Source organism: Equus asinus, chromosome 4 (genome assembly GCF_041296235.1).
Source record: "Equus asinus isolate D_3611 breed Donkey chromosome 4, EquAss-T2T_v2, whole genome shotgun sequence".
In the NCBI taxonomy this organism is placed as follows: Eukaryota; Metazoa; Chordata; class Mammalia; order Perissodactyla; family Equidae; genus Equus; species Equus asinus.
Window position 1 is genome coordinate 21,974,921 of NC_091793.1, and position 14,950 is coordinate 21,989,870.

At 57.8% G+C, this 14,950-nt stretch overlaps 1 protein-coding gene across 5 annotated transcripts in view; it reads right to left on the reverse strand.

The window, feature by feature from the left end:
- Positions 1-6,938: 6,938 nt before the first annotated feature.
- MGAT3 (beta-1,4-mannosyl-glycoprotein 4-beta-N-acetylglucosaminyltransferase) overlaps positions 6,939-14,950 on the reverse strand; it is a 33,716-nt gene continuing 25,704 nt past the window's right edge. For all 5 annotated transcript variants that reach the window (XM_070506848.1, XM_044779537.2, XM_070506851.1 and 2 more), the window contains exon 2: positions 6,939-11,619. In XM_070506848.1, coding sequence (XP_070362949.1) covers positions 10,011-11,619 — 1,609 coding nt within the window. In that variant the 3' untranslated portion in view covers positions 6,939-10,010. The remainder of the gene's footprint in view (positions 11,620-14,950) is intronic.

Here is a 14,950-nt window from a genome sequence, read left to right on the forward strand (position 1 = left end):
TCCTTCCGGGTTGTCTTGGCAATCCCGCAGGCCTGGCGCAGCCCGGAGAACGGGAGGCACCCTCTCCGGATCCGGCTCGCAATGGGAAAGCCGTTCTCATGACCTTCTCTCATCAGATGGCCGGAGGAGGAGCGGCTACACCGCAGGAGGCAGGCCGGAGCCCCTCCTGTCGGATCAACGAGGCCAACCCGGGACCTGCCCCTGGAGTGTGCTCAGTAACTGCTAAGGGTGCTGACAATGTTGCCCTGCAGGGCCGCCCACTGATGCCCAGGGCAATTCAGCGAGGGTTTAGTGAGGCCGCGGTGGGGCAGGGGGCCCGGGACACACAGGTGAGGACGCCGTGCCCAGCCCCGCCATGGAGACAAGACAGGTGCTCCGGAGGGGTCTCCATTACTGTTCATCCTCAAAGCTCTGCCACCTCCTGTGCAAGTTCCGGAACCTTCTGCTCCTCATCAGTAAAAGGGGAGAGGAGGACGTACTGCCTTCCTCCGCACGCCCCCAACACTCGACATTGCCCTGGCCCCGCCTTCATCGTTATTTCCCAGGCTTGGTTTTCTTTATCTTTAAAATTTTCCATGACTCTAATTTTGATGTTTGCTGTTCCGTTTTGTGGCACGCATTTGCGTAAGTGTCCTCAAATCCCATGTGGCGTCCAGTGAAAAGAGAGAGGAAGGAAAGGAGCCAGGGAAGCCGGGCCGCCGGTGACGGACATGCCCCGCTCGCCCGCTAGGAGGCAGCACAGCACCGTGGGAAGGCGGCGGCCACCCTGCCCCTGCAACCCGTCAGGGAGCTGTGTGCCTCAAGCAATTTATACCCTCAAGGTCCCTGAATCCCAGGCTCCCCACCTCCGATCTCGCAGGAACCCCCCAGATACCATTCAGATTACGTGAGCTAATGTATGCAAAGTGGCTGGCACGTATACAGTAGATGCTCAATAGTTGCATTCTCCTACTCCATAGTCGTTAACCTGGGTGATTTTGCACCCCAGGGGGACATGTAACTGTGTCTGGAGACACCTTTGGTGGTCACTCTCAGGGGAGTGGGTTCTACTGGCATCTAACTGTAGAAGCCAGGGACGCTGCTGACACCCTACATGGCACAGGACAGCCCCCAACAAGGAAATGTCCGGCCCAGAATGTCAGTAGTGCTAGGGTCGAGAAACCTGGCCTGCTCCCAATCAATTTTGAGCTGCTAGAGGACGGAAAATGTGTCTCGTCCATCTCTGCATCTTCCTCAGGGCCCGACACGCCGTGGACAGTCAGGGATTGCGTGCGGGATTGAGTTGAAGGGCGAGCAGCGGCACGGATGTGGTGCATGGGACCAGTGGGTGTCGGACCAGAAGGACTAATCGTCCTGGAGCGGGGTCGCCTGCCTCGCTGCATTAGCAGTGGGGCTTCCTGAGAGCTGAACGAGATTTGCAAAAGCAAGGCAGCCTCGGGAGCATCCTAGTCAGATTGCCTTAAATGCTAAAGATCAAGGGGGCTCTTTAAAAGCCTTAGAGAATTGAGTGCCCCGCTTCAGAGCCTTCTGCCCCAGGAAGAGGTCACATGACCCAGAATGGCTGAATCAGCACATCCTCTGCCTCCTACAAACCTCCAGAATGTGTATCTTCTTCCTCCCGCCCCCAACCTGTGCCCCAGGCCTCGGCCCGTGTTGTAGACCCAAATGGTGAAAAGTCTAGAAGTCCCATTCCTGGAAGGACCACGGGCCGACTGGCAGAGCAGATCGGGGAATGGAGACGATTATTTTCGATGACTCGATGGACAGTCATGTAGATGAGGGCCTGGCCTGGTCCCGCGTGACCCTCTAGACGGCAGAGTGCCCTCACGGGGCCTGGATGAGGCGTGCTGGGTCTTTGGCCCGGCGGGACAGGCCGGAGGTTCTGATTAAGTCACGGAGGCTGATCCGGCATGAAATTCGACAGAAGTGGCGAGTCTGGGCCCAGCTGGGCCGATTGCAGAGGGCAGCCAATCGAGTGGGCAAGGCCCTCGGAGGAGGAAGCTTGGCCATTGTATTACCCCCGCCCTCAGGTGGGCAGGCAGATGTATGCGATGGAACCCCAGCCCTCGGGCTGGCAGAGTGGGGCGTTCAAGGAGCAGGGTGTCAGGGAATCAGGGGTACTGGATGGCACTGGAGTTGTTCCTGGGTTCAAATCCCAGTGCCCCCACTTAATAGTGAGGTTCATCTGCTCAGTCAGTCATTCCCCCAAAGAGCTACTGAGCTGTACCCAGAAATGTTTATGAGAGAGGAACCCAAAAGCGGACAATTCTAAGACCCTGGGGAAAGGGTGAGGCTGGAGTGGTTCGGACATAACCCGGGTGTGGGGAGGCAAGGGCAGGGTGTAGAGGACCTGACACCCGAGTAGGGCCTGGGAGAGTAAGCAAGTTAGGTGCAAAAGGGCAGTGGAAGGTTCTGGGCTGAGAGGATAGTATGTCCAGACTCGCAGAGGAAAGTTTTCATCAGATGAGTTAGAATGCTTTTGGTTCTAAGTAGCAGAAAATCCAGCTCGAAGTGGGTTTAACAAAAGAGAATTTATGGGCTCATGTCATTGAGGAATCCTAACAGTGTGGGCTTCAGGTGAGGCTCCATCCAGCAGCCAATGTCATAAGCTGTGTGCTCCACACACCACCCCCCACACCCCTGTTTTTATTCTGGTGGTGAGGGATTCTTTTTCATCATTCTTGAAGAAAAGAGAAGAACTTCTTTTCTAAGAGTTTCCAGCAATTTCTTCTTTATCACTAGCCTGAATTGGGCCACTTGTCCATCCCTGAAGCAATCACCCTGACCAGGCAGTGACATACTGACTAGCTTAGCTGTTTGGGGTGACCTGGGGAGTTGGGTGTGTGCGTGTGCACATGTGTGCATGTGCGTGTGTGTCGATCCCACCAAAATGCAAGATTAAGAAATTCTGGGAGGAAGAGATGCTGGGAAGGGCAACAGCAAATGCCCACTGCAGCTAGCACTTAGTGAGTGCCTGCTGTGTACGCAGCTCTGCGCTAGCTGCTTTACATGCGCCATTTAATAGCCACGACAACCAGCGCTCTGATGGGTCACATGATGAGCAAGTGGGAATCTGGGACTTGGACCCTGGGTGGTTGTATCATAAGACAGTCCCTGGCACACAGCAGGCGCTCAATAAATGGTAGTTACTATTGGGGAGAATTCGAGCATGACTCCTAGATTTCCAGTGTTTGGGACAGGGCAGGTGAGGTGTCATCAGTGGGATGGAGAGTGCAGAACAGGGAGAACAGCCCTGAGGGGAGCGCAGTTCCATGTGGTCCTTGGTGTCTCAGGTGACCTTGGCACCTCGGGGGCTCATCCCACAGGCAACTGGATCCTTAGGAGAGAGGACTCGCTGGAGAGACTGAGGCAGCCCCACCGTGGTGAGAGTGCAGGCAGAGCAGGACGAAGCCCTGGGGAGCCCCCTCACTGAAGGGGTGCACGGGGTGAAAGGAGCCCAGGAAGGCAGCGTGGAAGGAGTGTCAGCGAGGGAGGAGGAAGAGGCGCGAGGTGAGGGGAAGGAGTGCCGGGAAGGGACGCAGGAGCCAAGCGTCAAATGCACCGCGTGAGGAAACGGAGGGTGAGGACATGTCAGGATGACGATAACTCACATTTAGGACGCTCCCACAGTGCTCCGGGCTCTGTCCCAAGTTCTGACCATCCTCACAACCACTCCAGAGGTCTGTGCTGTGGAGACGCTCGTTTCACAGATGAGGGTCCAGGAGAGAGGCCTGATGGAGGCAGCTGAGCTTGTGCCAATAGTGACATCTGTGGCCCAATTTCTTTTGGGCATCTTCCCTCCTTTTTAGCCAATATAGAATGGGCTCCGGTTGATGGAGCTGATCAGTGTATTTTGCCCATCCTCCTTCTAATCTCACTGATTGGTTCAAGGATGATCACATGACCTCATCCAAATTGGTGAGATCCAAGCCCAGGACTTTTAGGGAGAGGAGCTCTATTTCTTCTGTGCTGAGTACATAAGATGAGTTGATGTGAGGCCTGGAGCTGCTGCAGCCACCTTGCAAGCATGAGGGTTAAGCCTATCTGAGAATAGGGACAACACAAGTTGGGAAGCGGAGCTGAACAAGCCAGAGAGAGCTGGACAACAGTGTGACCACAACCTCTGCCTCAAGCTGGACCTGAAACCAATATTACCCCTGAACTTGATAGTTAGCAAGCCAGTAAATTTCTTCTCTTCTTCACTAATTTGGGTTGGCTTTCCCGTCGTTAAGTAAAAGCAAACTGTATCAGTTATCTAGGGCCACAGTCAGGCCGTGTAACAAACCGCCCCATAGCTCAGGGGCTAAAGCAGTCAAGCTCGTGAGACTGGGTGGGCGCTTCGGCTGCACTCAGCTGGGAAGTTCTTCTGGTCTCGGCTGAGCTCACACACATGGTGGCCCACTGAGATGATGGTGACAACAGGCCACACATCCAGGCTGTGGTGGCGATGACTTGTGTCCCTGTGGATGTTTTGTCTCTAGGACTTTCAGCAGTCTGGGATGGGTGCTGGACAGGTGGTCTGATCCTGACGCAAGGTCAGGCTTTTCCCGCAAATCTGCAGAACTGGGTTGCAGGAAATTAGGGGAGCCTAAGAGAGGGCAGTTTTTTTGCAGATTGTCCCTCAATCTCGGTTTGTAAGATGTTCCCTTGGGGTTTTACATTCAGGCAATGCTTTTTCGGCAGCAGACCTCACAGGTCACGTGGGGTGCTTCTCACAGCTTCCCACACAGTCCACTCGTCTCTGTGGGTCCGTGAGGTGGGGGGGGGGGGTCCCACCATTCTGTGGCGATGTCACTCCCTCTTATCTGGTGTGCAATCCAGTCATTCTTTTGTGGCTCATTCTTTTGTGCATTATCCCTTCCTTTGTCAGCAACAACCCAGGTCAGGTCTGAGAAGGTGGGCGCATCCCTGTGCCAGCTGCCCACCCACTGCTGGGCAGAAGAACCGTTCAGCCGAGCCTAGCCCCAATTCTAGAACTGTGCGCAAGTAAACTGTTGTTTAGTCTACTAAATTTCAGGGTGGTTTGGTTGCAGCAATAAATAATCTAGAGTAAACTAAAAATAAAACAATACTTTAATTTAAAGGAGTTAGTTTCCTGGTATAACTGAGTCTCAGGGAATTTACTAGAATGGCAGGTGAGGGGCCAAGGATGCTGGCCAGATGGCTGCCCTGGGCAAGACCTGTCATTCCTTTGACCTTTACGCAGAGGTTTGTGGATGTCCCATGATTTGGGGTGCATGGGTGTGGACTCCTGGTGGGCTCCGGGATGACGGTCCTTCAGGATTTGGGGGTTTTGACTGCCCACAGCTCAAGCCCTAACCTGGGAAGTGACCCTCCGGCGCTTTAATGATTGAGTTGACCACGGTCATCAGTACTGCCCGTGTCTCTCCCATCCTCATGGGCTTTTCAGCTTGCCACACATTTCCGTTATCCTCTGACTCTGTGAGCCTCTCACACCTCCCTGAACATCGAGCTGAGGGTGACAGCTGTGCCTGTTGCTCCCAGAGCACAATGCCCATCCCCGGGCTCTGATGACTTGGCACCAGCCCTCACCTCCCCCACTTACCGTGGTCCTCCTGAGCATAGGGACGTCCTCTCTCAGGGTCCACTGACCGCCCCCCCGCCCCCGCACCTGGTTGGGCTAGGAGCTTGGATGGTGTTTGGCCGTTAGCCCAGGCATCACCACCAGCCCCTCCTCCTCCCCCTTCCTTGCCTCTCCCTCCATCTTCCTCCTCCTCCCTGTGGATGCTGACAGAGGGCGTGCAGGTTGGCGGCTACGAGCTCAGCTTCCGGTATTAGGCAAACCCTGACTCGGCCATTCACGGCCTAATTATTTAATGTGCCCAATCTGTAAAACAGGAACGGCGGGGAGGGAAATCTTTTTGCTTAGAGTTTGGCACAAAATAAGCACTTTAATAATGTCTGTAAATGTTCAGGCTGGTGATGATTCACTTGGCCGTGACTGGAAGGTTGTGAGCCGGATCACAAACGGCCGGTGGCTCCCCATCGCCCTCTTGTGGCTGAGCGGGGCACCTGCATCTCCTCCACTCAGTCCTGCACCCGCAGGGGCGCCTCCCTGGGCTCTGGGAGTGTGGCCGAGGCCAGGCCACAGCTACGCAGGTAAAGTGCTTAGAACCTTTCGGGTGCTGAGGAGACAGTGGCCGTGCTCTGGCCACCAACGCTGTGCCACTCCTCCCCAACTCCAGCCTCGGTCTCCCCTTCTAACATGGAGGCCGCACAGCCACCCCACAGGGGACCAAGGCAGAGTTCAAAGTGTGTCCACTCCCACCGTCTTGGAGACTCTGCTTAGAAAATACCCAGAGGGCCCCCTCCCGAGGACAATGCCAGTATCCACAGGGCCCAGAGGGAGCCTCCAGGAAGCCCCCACATCCCACGGCCCCAGGAACCATCACAGCACAAGTGCAAGGTCAGCTCCACGGGAGAGAGATGACTGATCCTGGAGGCCATCCGCACCTCCCCAGAGGGTGGCAACAGGACCCACGCTGGGAATCCAGGTCTGGCTTGTCCTGCCACCAAGCGGCTGTGTGACCTTGGGACCCCTGACAATGTCTCGATGCTCCGAGAGCACAATTGTGGGAGAATCCCTCTCCTCTCTGCAGAGGCACCAAAGCGTTCACCTAGATCCCCAAAGGGGTCCCCGCCCACCTCGGGAGGGTGGGTGCCGCTGGCTCCAGGCTCTCTTCTTCCTTCTGTGGACCTCGGTCCGGCGCCCCCGTCCCCCTGGGAGGGAAGGATGCTCCCTTGGTGTGCAGGGTAACTGCCTCCCTCGATGCAGGCGCTCTGCACACCCCCTTCCCACTGGCTGTCCAGTCCTAGGGAAGGCTCAAGCCCCGCTGATCCAACAGTTGGCAGCGAGGTGTCTTAGCAAGACCAGAGCCACGCCTTGGCATCCCTGCCTGCCCGGAGCACCCCCAAACCAGCCACACGCACACCCTCCAGACTTTGTAGCTGTTTTTATTATTAATATTATCTTCTCCTTTAGGCATCCCTTTAAGGGTGAAATGAAATCCAACCATTTACAGAGAAAATGATTTCAGAATGTACATATTGATTTTCCCTTACAAAAAAAATAATACTATTATTATTATTCGTGTCTTTAAATTATACATTTCCCAGGGCCCTGCATTCTGCTTGGGCAAGTCCTATCTCCCCACCCCAACTGTCACCTTTGCCCCTAAAGCTCTCCCAACGCCTGCCCCAGGAACCAATGTGACCTGTGGGGGGGGTCCTTGAGTCTAGAGGTCACAGGGCCAGTGGTTCCCAGGAAAGAAATCTGGATATGGCGATAGGGCCAGCGGTATGCTGACGTTCACATTGTTTGGCTCCCCTCCATACTGGGGGAGTGGCCCACGGCTCCCCCACCCCCCAAAATTCCCAGTGTATGATGTGATCATTTTGAAACTCCCCAACCCCATGCCTGGCCCCCCACCCTCTGACAGCTGTCTTCTCCACACCATGGCCCTGGGTTGGAGGGTAGGCGGGGCCTGGCAGGTCTGGGCTCCTCCCCTCTCCTTCCCCGGCCCCTAAGCTGGTGAAACGGAGGCCGAGGTGGGAGGGGGCATTCCCACCACAGCTGGGGTTGCCAGGGGCAGGGGGCGAGGAAGCCGTCAAGGAGGGAGGCCCCAGCTGGGGCTCAGGCACGATTCAGTCCCCAAAGACTGCCCATCCAGAGGGCCAGCAGCCGTGGCTGGGAACAGCAGGCCTTGGCCTGGGCTGACCCACAGCCACAGGGACACCCTGACCTCTTGAGCCACTTCTCAGCCCCAAGAGGGACCAGAGAGGGGGGCTGCTGTAACTCCAAGGGAGGGGTTCCCAGGAGGGGGGGGGCAGTAGAGCCCCCTCAGTCTGCTTCATGCCTACCCACCAGAGGCTGCTCCGGTGCCAGCTCCCCAGACCATGCCAGCCCCTGGCACTTCCCCAGACAGAGCCGTGGCACAGAAGACACCCTCCTCTCCTCAGGAAACCCCCAATAAGACACCCAGGGAAAGTCCCAGCTGGAAGCTGGGGGGACAAGGTGGAAAGAATGTGGTTGGGGCCAGGAGGGGCTGGGGAGGTAGTGAGCTCTCAGCATTCCTTGGACTGAAAGACAGACAGACAGACAGACAGACCCCCCCATCAGCCTTGCTTTCCAGGCTCCCTAAGGGCTTTCTGCCTCAGTCATTTTGGGGAGCTGCAGGAGGTGTGGCCACAGGCTCTAGGTCCTGAGGAAGGGTAGCCTGGGCCCTGCTCCCAAATCCACACACAAGCCTATATGTACAGGGACACCCCAACACAGAAACATCACAAGGACACACCAAGCATGCACCCATGCCCATAAATACACACACACGCGCACAGACACATACGGTTCCACAGGCAGGCTCTGTATCTGGGCACCTCTGGGCAGACATCCGAGGGGACCTCAAGGAGGGGGGCACCTCCTCTTCCCACAGCTGCAGGCTCTCCCTGCACCCAGCCCTGGGCTGGCAGCAGGGTCAGGCGCAGGTTGTTCTGAGAGCTCTGAACACAAGAGCAGGATCCTTTGACTTCAACAGTCATTCCGACCCTCTCGCCCCTCCCCCTGTGCCAGGGACGCTCCTCACCCCCCACCCCTCCTCTCCTCCTCCTTTAACGAGAGAACTCCCAGGCTGAGGCTGGGTACACGGCCGCCCAGCTGAAGACTACCTTTCCCAGCTTCCCTTGCAGCTACTGTGGCCACGTGACTAAGTCCTGGCCAGTGAGATGCGATCAGAAGTGACTGTGCCATCTCTTAACAGGAAACGGTGTGCACTTCCCTTGCCTTTCTCTGCCTCCCCGGGCTTGGATGCACATGTGATGGTGGGAGCTGGAGCAACCCCTCCATCCCAAATTGGATGGTGTGTATGAAGGGAAGCAGTGTGTCCCACCAGCCCTGGACCTCTCCCTCTGGACAGTTCTTGGAAACAAGCTCATCTTGCTTAAACCACTGTGTTCCGGGGTCTCTTAATTACAGCAGCTTAGAATCTACTCAACGAATACACCCCCCGCCTCCAGGAGGCACACTAAGGGCAATGAGATGACATATAACTGGCTTTAACATCCCTCTTAGGCCAGCCTCGTGACCCCTTTCTGGTTCCCCGCCAGCCCCAAGGAAGGGCACGAGGGTGACTCCCCCTGAGATGGTGGAGAGTCTCCCCCGACTCCTCACCCCTGACCTTAGGTCCGACCTGCTGGCTCCCAGCCCACCCCGAGACCTGGACTCCAGGCCTGGCAAGGACTGAGTGGGCAGCCCACAAGACAGCAACAGAGAAAGGGAGAAGGAACGTCAAGGCCAGGTTTGGAACCCAAAGGAAGACTCCTGGGCTTCCCCAAGCCCCACACCCGTCAGCTCAGGAGGGGCCGGGGAGGTGCCATGGGGGCAGTGGTGTCCTGTGGGGCAATGGGGGGGGGTCTCAGCTCCCTCCGGCCCAACACTCCTGAGGACCCCGCAGAGCCTCCATCAGCGCTTCCTCCCAGCTCAGTGCCGTTCTCCACACACACACCCACCACCACCTTGAGGTCCCCTCTTCCTCCTGGACCCAAACGCCTCTATCTACAGAGGCCCAGGACTTCCTGGAGTCCCCCTTGCCCAGTGCAGTTCTGAAGCCCCAGGAGGTCAAACAGGTGGGCTTCTCCCGGGTGGGGGCGGCAGCTCTGACCCGGCTGCCCTGGGGAGCTCCTGCAGGCTCCCTCCCCCCGCCCGCCCTCCCCTGCTACCCTGTAACCATCATGCACTCTCGCTGGCACCTCCAGCCACAGCACTCTCGCTGGCCGAAGGACCACACTCCCCTCTCCTGACAGGAAGGATGTTTTGTGAGCTCACAGGCCTGATCCTGAATCATAAGGCCTTACCAGGGAGGACGCCCCCACCCATCCACTCCTGGTCCTCCCAAGAACCAGCCAGATGACAGAGGGAGGCAGGAAGACGACAGGAGGGGCCGCCGCCCACCGCCACCCTCGCCGTGCCGCTGGCCGTGTAAGATCATGCAGCCTTAGCCTTCGACCGTGTCCAATTTGCCCCTAGCAGATGGCCTTCCCTCGGGACCCTTGTTGCGCTGCCCAGCCTCCTCCGCGCTCTTGGGCTTCTGGTAGGGGTTGTCCAGCAGGTAGCGGAACTGGTCGTAGTTCTTGAGCAGGTACTTAGGGGCGTACATGTGCTCGCTGGGGTCGGCGGGGGGGTACTCCTGCTGCGTGCCGTCAAACCAGCCCCCGGTGCGGATCAGACCCCGGATGTAGTTGAGGTCCCGCTTGTCCTCATAGTCTCCCCAGCGGGGGAAGTCGCCGTTCTGGGCGGACACGAGCTTGAAGTAGATGCCCTCGGGCGTGAAGCACCAGGAGCAGTGCCAGCCGGCGAAGTGCAGGGGGCTGCCGAGCGACCACTGCACCAGGATGTGGCCGGTGCGGTTCTCGTACTGCCGGAAGTTGGGCATGGTGTAGTACTGGCGGCGGCGCAGGCGGATGCCGTCCAGCCCGTACACCGTCTGCAGCATGTCCACCGTGCAGCCCGACACCACCTCCAGGGTGCCCGGCTGCTTCCAGAAGAAGCCGTACAGCGACTTGCGCATGTGGAAGGCGAAGGGCTCGGTCCAGCCGTCGTAGAGCTTGAGGAAGAGCACGCCGTCGCGCGCGGGGATCTCGTCGGCGTCGTCGATGATGAAGACGTCGTCGGGCCGCAGGTTGCGCAGCCGGGACACGCCGTCCTGCGTCAGGAAGGTGCGCAGGTAGTCGTCGGCGATCCAGCCGTCCTGCCGCCCGCCCAGCGGGAAGTGGTCCAGGAAGACGTACAGCACCTTGTGCCGGATGTACTCGAAGGTGCCGTTGGTCAGCATCTCCCGGAACTTGAGCGGCCGCGGCTCCCCGTAGGCCGTGAAGTTGGACTCGCACACCACGAAGGCGTCCACCACGTCGCCCAGCTCGTGGAAGCGCACGTCCAGCAGGTCGAACTCGTGGTTGATGTTGATGGCGTTGATGACGCGCCGCGGCACCTCCCGGGGCACCAGGCGCTCCTTGGTGGGCAGGTTGGAGTGCTGCACCACGGTGGGCACGCCGCAGCTCGGCCCGTGCCAGCCCGGCAGGCACACGCACTCCACCCACTTGCGCCGCGCGCCCCCGCGGCCGCCCGCGCGCTCCCGGGCGCTCAGCAGGTGCCGGGCCGGGCCCCGGGCCGAGGAGCCCCCGTCGCCCCCCTCCGCCTTCTCCTCTGGCCGCCCCAGGGGGGGCTTCTCCAGCATCTTGGTACCTGGTTTGAAGCAGACGCCCCCGGCTTTGGTGCGGACGAAATACTCGGTGGTGTCCTCGGGCAGCACGAAGTACATGCGGTGGAGCTCCTCCGTGGCCTTGCTTGGCGGCAGCGGCTGGAGCAGGGGCGAGTGGGAATAGAGTGGGGTCCGCAGCAGGTCCGGGCTACCCGGCTCCGGGCTGGCCTGGGGCGTGACGGGGGCATTGTTCCAGAAGAAGCTGGACACGAGGTTCGGGCTGAGGGAGGCCAGTTCTCGGGGGAAGGTGACATAGGACAGGGTCTTAAAGAAGTGCAGGAAGGAGATGAGGCACAGGCCGGCCATACAGAACATGAGGAACAGCTTATAGCGTCTCATCTTCATCCTGCAGGGAAGAGGGAGACAGTGGACGGGTCAGGGGTCTGCAGACCTGGCGGGCGGAGCCGGGGGCTCTTCTCCTAGGAAGGGGCCTGAGGATGCCTTTGCTGGCACCCTGTTTGAATGTCCTGGCCAGCGCCCGATGCCACTGCATCAAGTCACCTCCAGCCCTCAGCGGTCAAGCCTGCTGTACCGAGCACCCCTGGAAACTCTCCTCCTGGCTCAGGACCCCCCTGCTCCCACAGCCCTTCCCCCGAGACCACCAGGCCACCGCACATCCCCCTCTGCAGCCTGCTCCCCCACCTGGCCCGCCCTCCCTGAGCGGACCAGCTGCATTGCTAGGCTTTGCTCCAGGAACAAAGTGCATCCTGGGAAAAGCTCGACCCTGCAGTGCAGAAGCTGCCCCAGAGGGCTCACAGGCCCCCGAGAGGCGGGGAGCCGGCTGTGGACACCGGGCCCCTGCCCTGCCCTGCCCAGGTGCTGTCCTTGTCTGTCCGTCCTTCCTTCCTTCCAGACATATTGACAAATCTTTTTCATACCTTTTCACTGAAAAAATTCACAGGCTTCAAGGGATGACACTTAATTCTAACATATTTGAAGAATAAAACCAAGTAAAAGTTCCCCTTCCTTCCCCCCGCCCTGTGCTGGACTGACGGCCAGGCAGAAACAATTTGATCCGTTTGAGATGTATCACTGGTTTATATGCAACTCTTATGTTCTTGGTTTAATAGCTTTCACAAATATTATCTATCGGACACTAGGTGCAATCAGTTTTTCCTCCATCAATGGTAGAGATTTTCACATCAGTAGAAATAAATGTGCCACTTCCTTTCAGAGGTCACATACAATTCCAGGGTTGTGTCGAATGAATCGCTGTCTGCTCCTGAGTGAGTCAGGAATGGAACCATGCTCCCCTCACTTGCGTGGTTTAACTTATCAGATAGTTTATGGCTGTGGACTGGGGACACGGTTTTCACAATTTAAGTAGACTATTTTAGAGTATTTGTAGCTTATCAGAAAAGGTACCAAGATAGAGCAGAGGGTCCCCTTCCACCCCTCACCCAGTCTCCCCTAGTTTGACATCTTACACGACCACAGCACATTTGTCACAACTGGGAAACTGAAACGGACGTGTGACTATTAACTAAATCTCCACCCTTTATTCTGACGCGCTGTTTATCTGATGAATCTGTGCAGCCAGGGAGCACTTCTGGCTGGAGCCAGCAGCTCAATGTGTGCTCGACCCAGGCGGGGCAGGCAGGCAGTCACAAAGCAGGGCCACGACTCCAGGCGGCTCGACTTCTGTGCTACACGCCCTCCCCAGCCTCACCTTTGTGAGGAGTCCTGAGCACACGAGCGAGGAACAGTCAGTCACCAATCCCGCTGGCCAGGGTGGGACTGCTCTCGGTCCAAGATGTTCCCCTCCTCCAGGTGAAGTACCTGGCCCTCCTGGAGCCTGCCCGCGGTGGCTGGCACAGCTGACTGCAGGCAGGACAATCGGGGGTGGGGGCCTGACCTCTGCTAAATGACAACCGTCCCAGGGCAGGGCTGGGGCTGGTCCCCACTGGCTTTTGGGAAGGCGGGAGGCAGGGCTGCTCCTCAGCAACATTCTGAAGTGGGTCTCCTGGGCTCCTCTCTCCACAGTGGACTCCAGCCCTGCTCTGACAAAGCGAGGCAGGGAGACCCAGCCGGCAGGGTGTGGACAGGCCGAGGGGTGGGGCCTGATCCAGGCAGGTGGACAGGCGTTCTTGCCATGGCTAGGACCAGGCAGAAGGCAGCACTGCCGACTGAGATCAGCACGGCAGAAGCCTCGAGAGGGACCCACACAAGGGGCTTCAGGACCTGGCAAGGCAGCCCCGATCCTTCTGGCAGACTGTTTTCCTCCCACTTCTGCTTCTGTGGGGCACACCCCAATCCCAGCCCTCGTTGGACGACTGACCCATGAGCTGGGCAGGGCAGGGCCCGGCTGCGTCTCAGACCAAATCCTCTGGCAGCAACGAACACAGGCCTTAGCAGGTAAGAGCAGCTCAGGGAGGCAAGCGAACGCCCTGCCTGGTGCAATGGGGTCCCTGTGGCTCTGCCGTGGTCACCTTGACCCAGCTGCCCCACGGCTCTCCAGCCAGGCTGGCTTTCAGGATCTGGTAACAATTGGCGGGCTGTGCCCTTGGGAGCACAGACTCACCAAAGCCTGGAATCTCCCTTTGACTCACAGGGGCCTTTAGGCAGAGGCCCCTTGATGAGGCCCCAGCCTGGCTTGCTGCTGAGAATCATGGAACTGAGCATGTTTCCCTTGTCACTCAGGCTGCTAGGAAGCTCAAAAATGCACGGTGGTCAGCCCAGAGCAAGTCAGTACCTCTCAGACCACATTTTCTGGGACACCATTGCTCATGGCTGCCTGTATTTTTTTTTTTTAACTCTTATTCTTCTGGCCTAATTCCTTTTTCTCTTATCTTCATGTGTTTTAACTAGTGCTTCAAATACACCCTTTTGACTGAGAGGCATATAAATAGGAAACTGAATAAATAAATAAGCATTCGCATCCAGGGTCTCAATCACCCTGGGAGGTCATGTAACTGCTCTGTTTTTACAGATGGGGAAATTGAGACTCAGCAAGGTGACAAGACTTTCCCCAAAGGACAGTAAGAAGGTGGCCGAGTCAGGACTTGAGCTGTTCTGTTTCTGAGCCAGAGCTTCTCTCCCTCCTTACAGCTGAGACCGTGTCCCTGCCTAGTGGGCCGGCTGTGGGCTAAAGCTGCGAAACCACATTAGGCCCAGCTGGCAGCATTTCTCCCTCCGTTATATTTCATTGAGAGACCCTCAGGTGTAACCATGAAGCTTCTAAGCCAGCCACTGTCCTGAGCACACTGCACAAGCAACCTCACTGGGTTCTTCCAACACAAAGCAGGTACCACTGTCGCCCCATTTTACAGGAGAAGAGACTGAGGCCAGGGAGCTGATGGAACATGCTCAGTGTCACACAATTAGCAAGGATCAGGCTCAATTCTGTGGGGTCAATAGTGGAAATTCATCCCATGGTAAAGCTGTTGGGCCCCTTCCATCTGCCAAGCTCAACCCAAGCGGGGTGACAGGGGCCCCACAAAGAGTCCCCAGTGACCAGTGAAGACATCCAGGGGGTGGAACAGCCACGATCGCCTTGGACCACACAACACCCCGCAGGCTGCTCCCACAGCCCGTCATCCGTTCACACAGCAGCCACCTGTTGAGAGCCCGCCATGTGGCCGGCACTGCGCCAGGCCTGGGAGCACAGGGGACAAGGTGGACAAGAACCCCCGCCCTCGTGGAGCACACACGGGGCTGAGCAGGGCAAGGAGACGGAA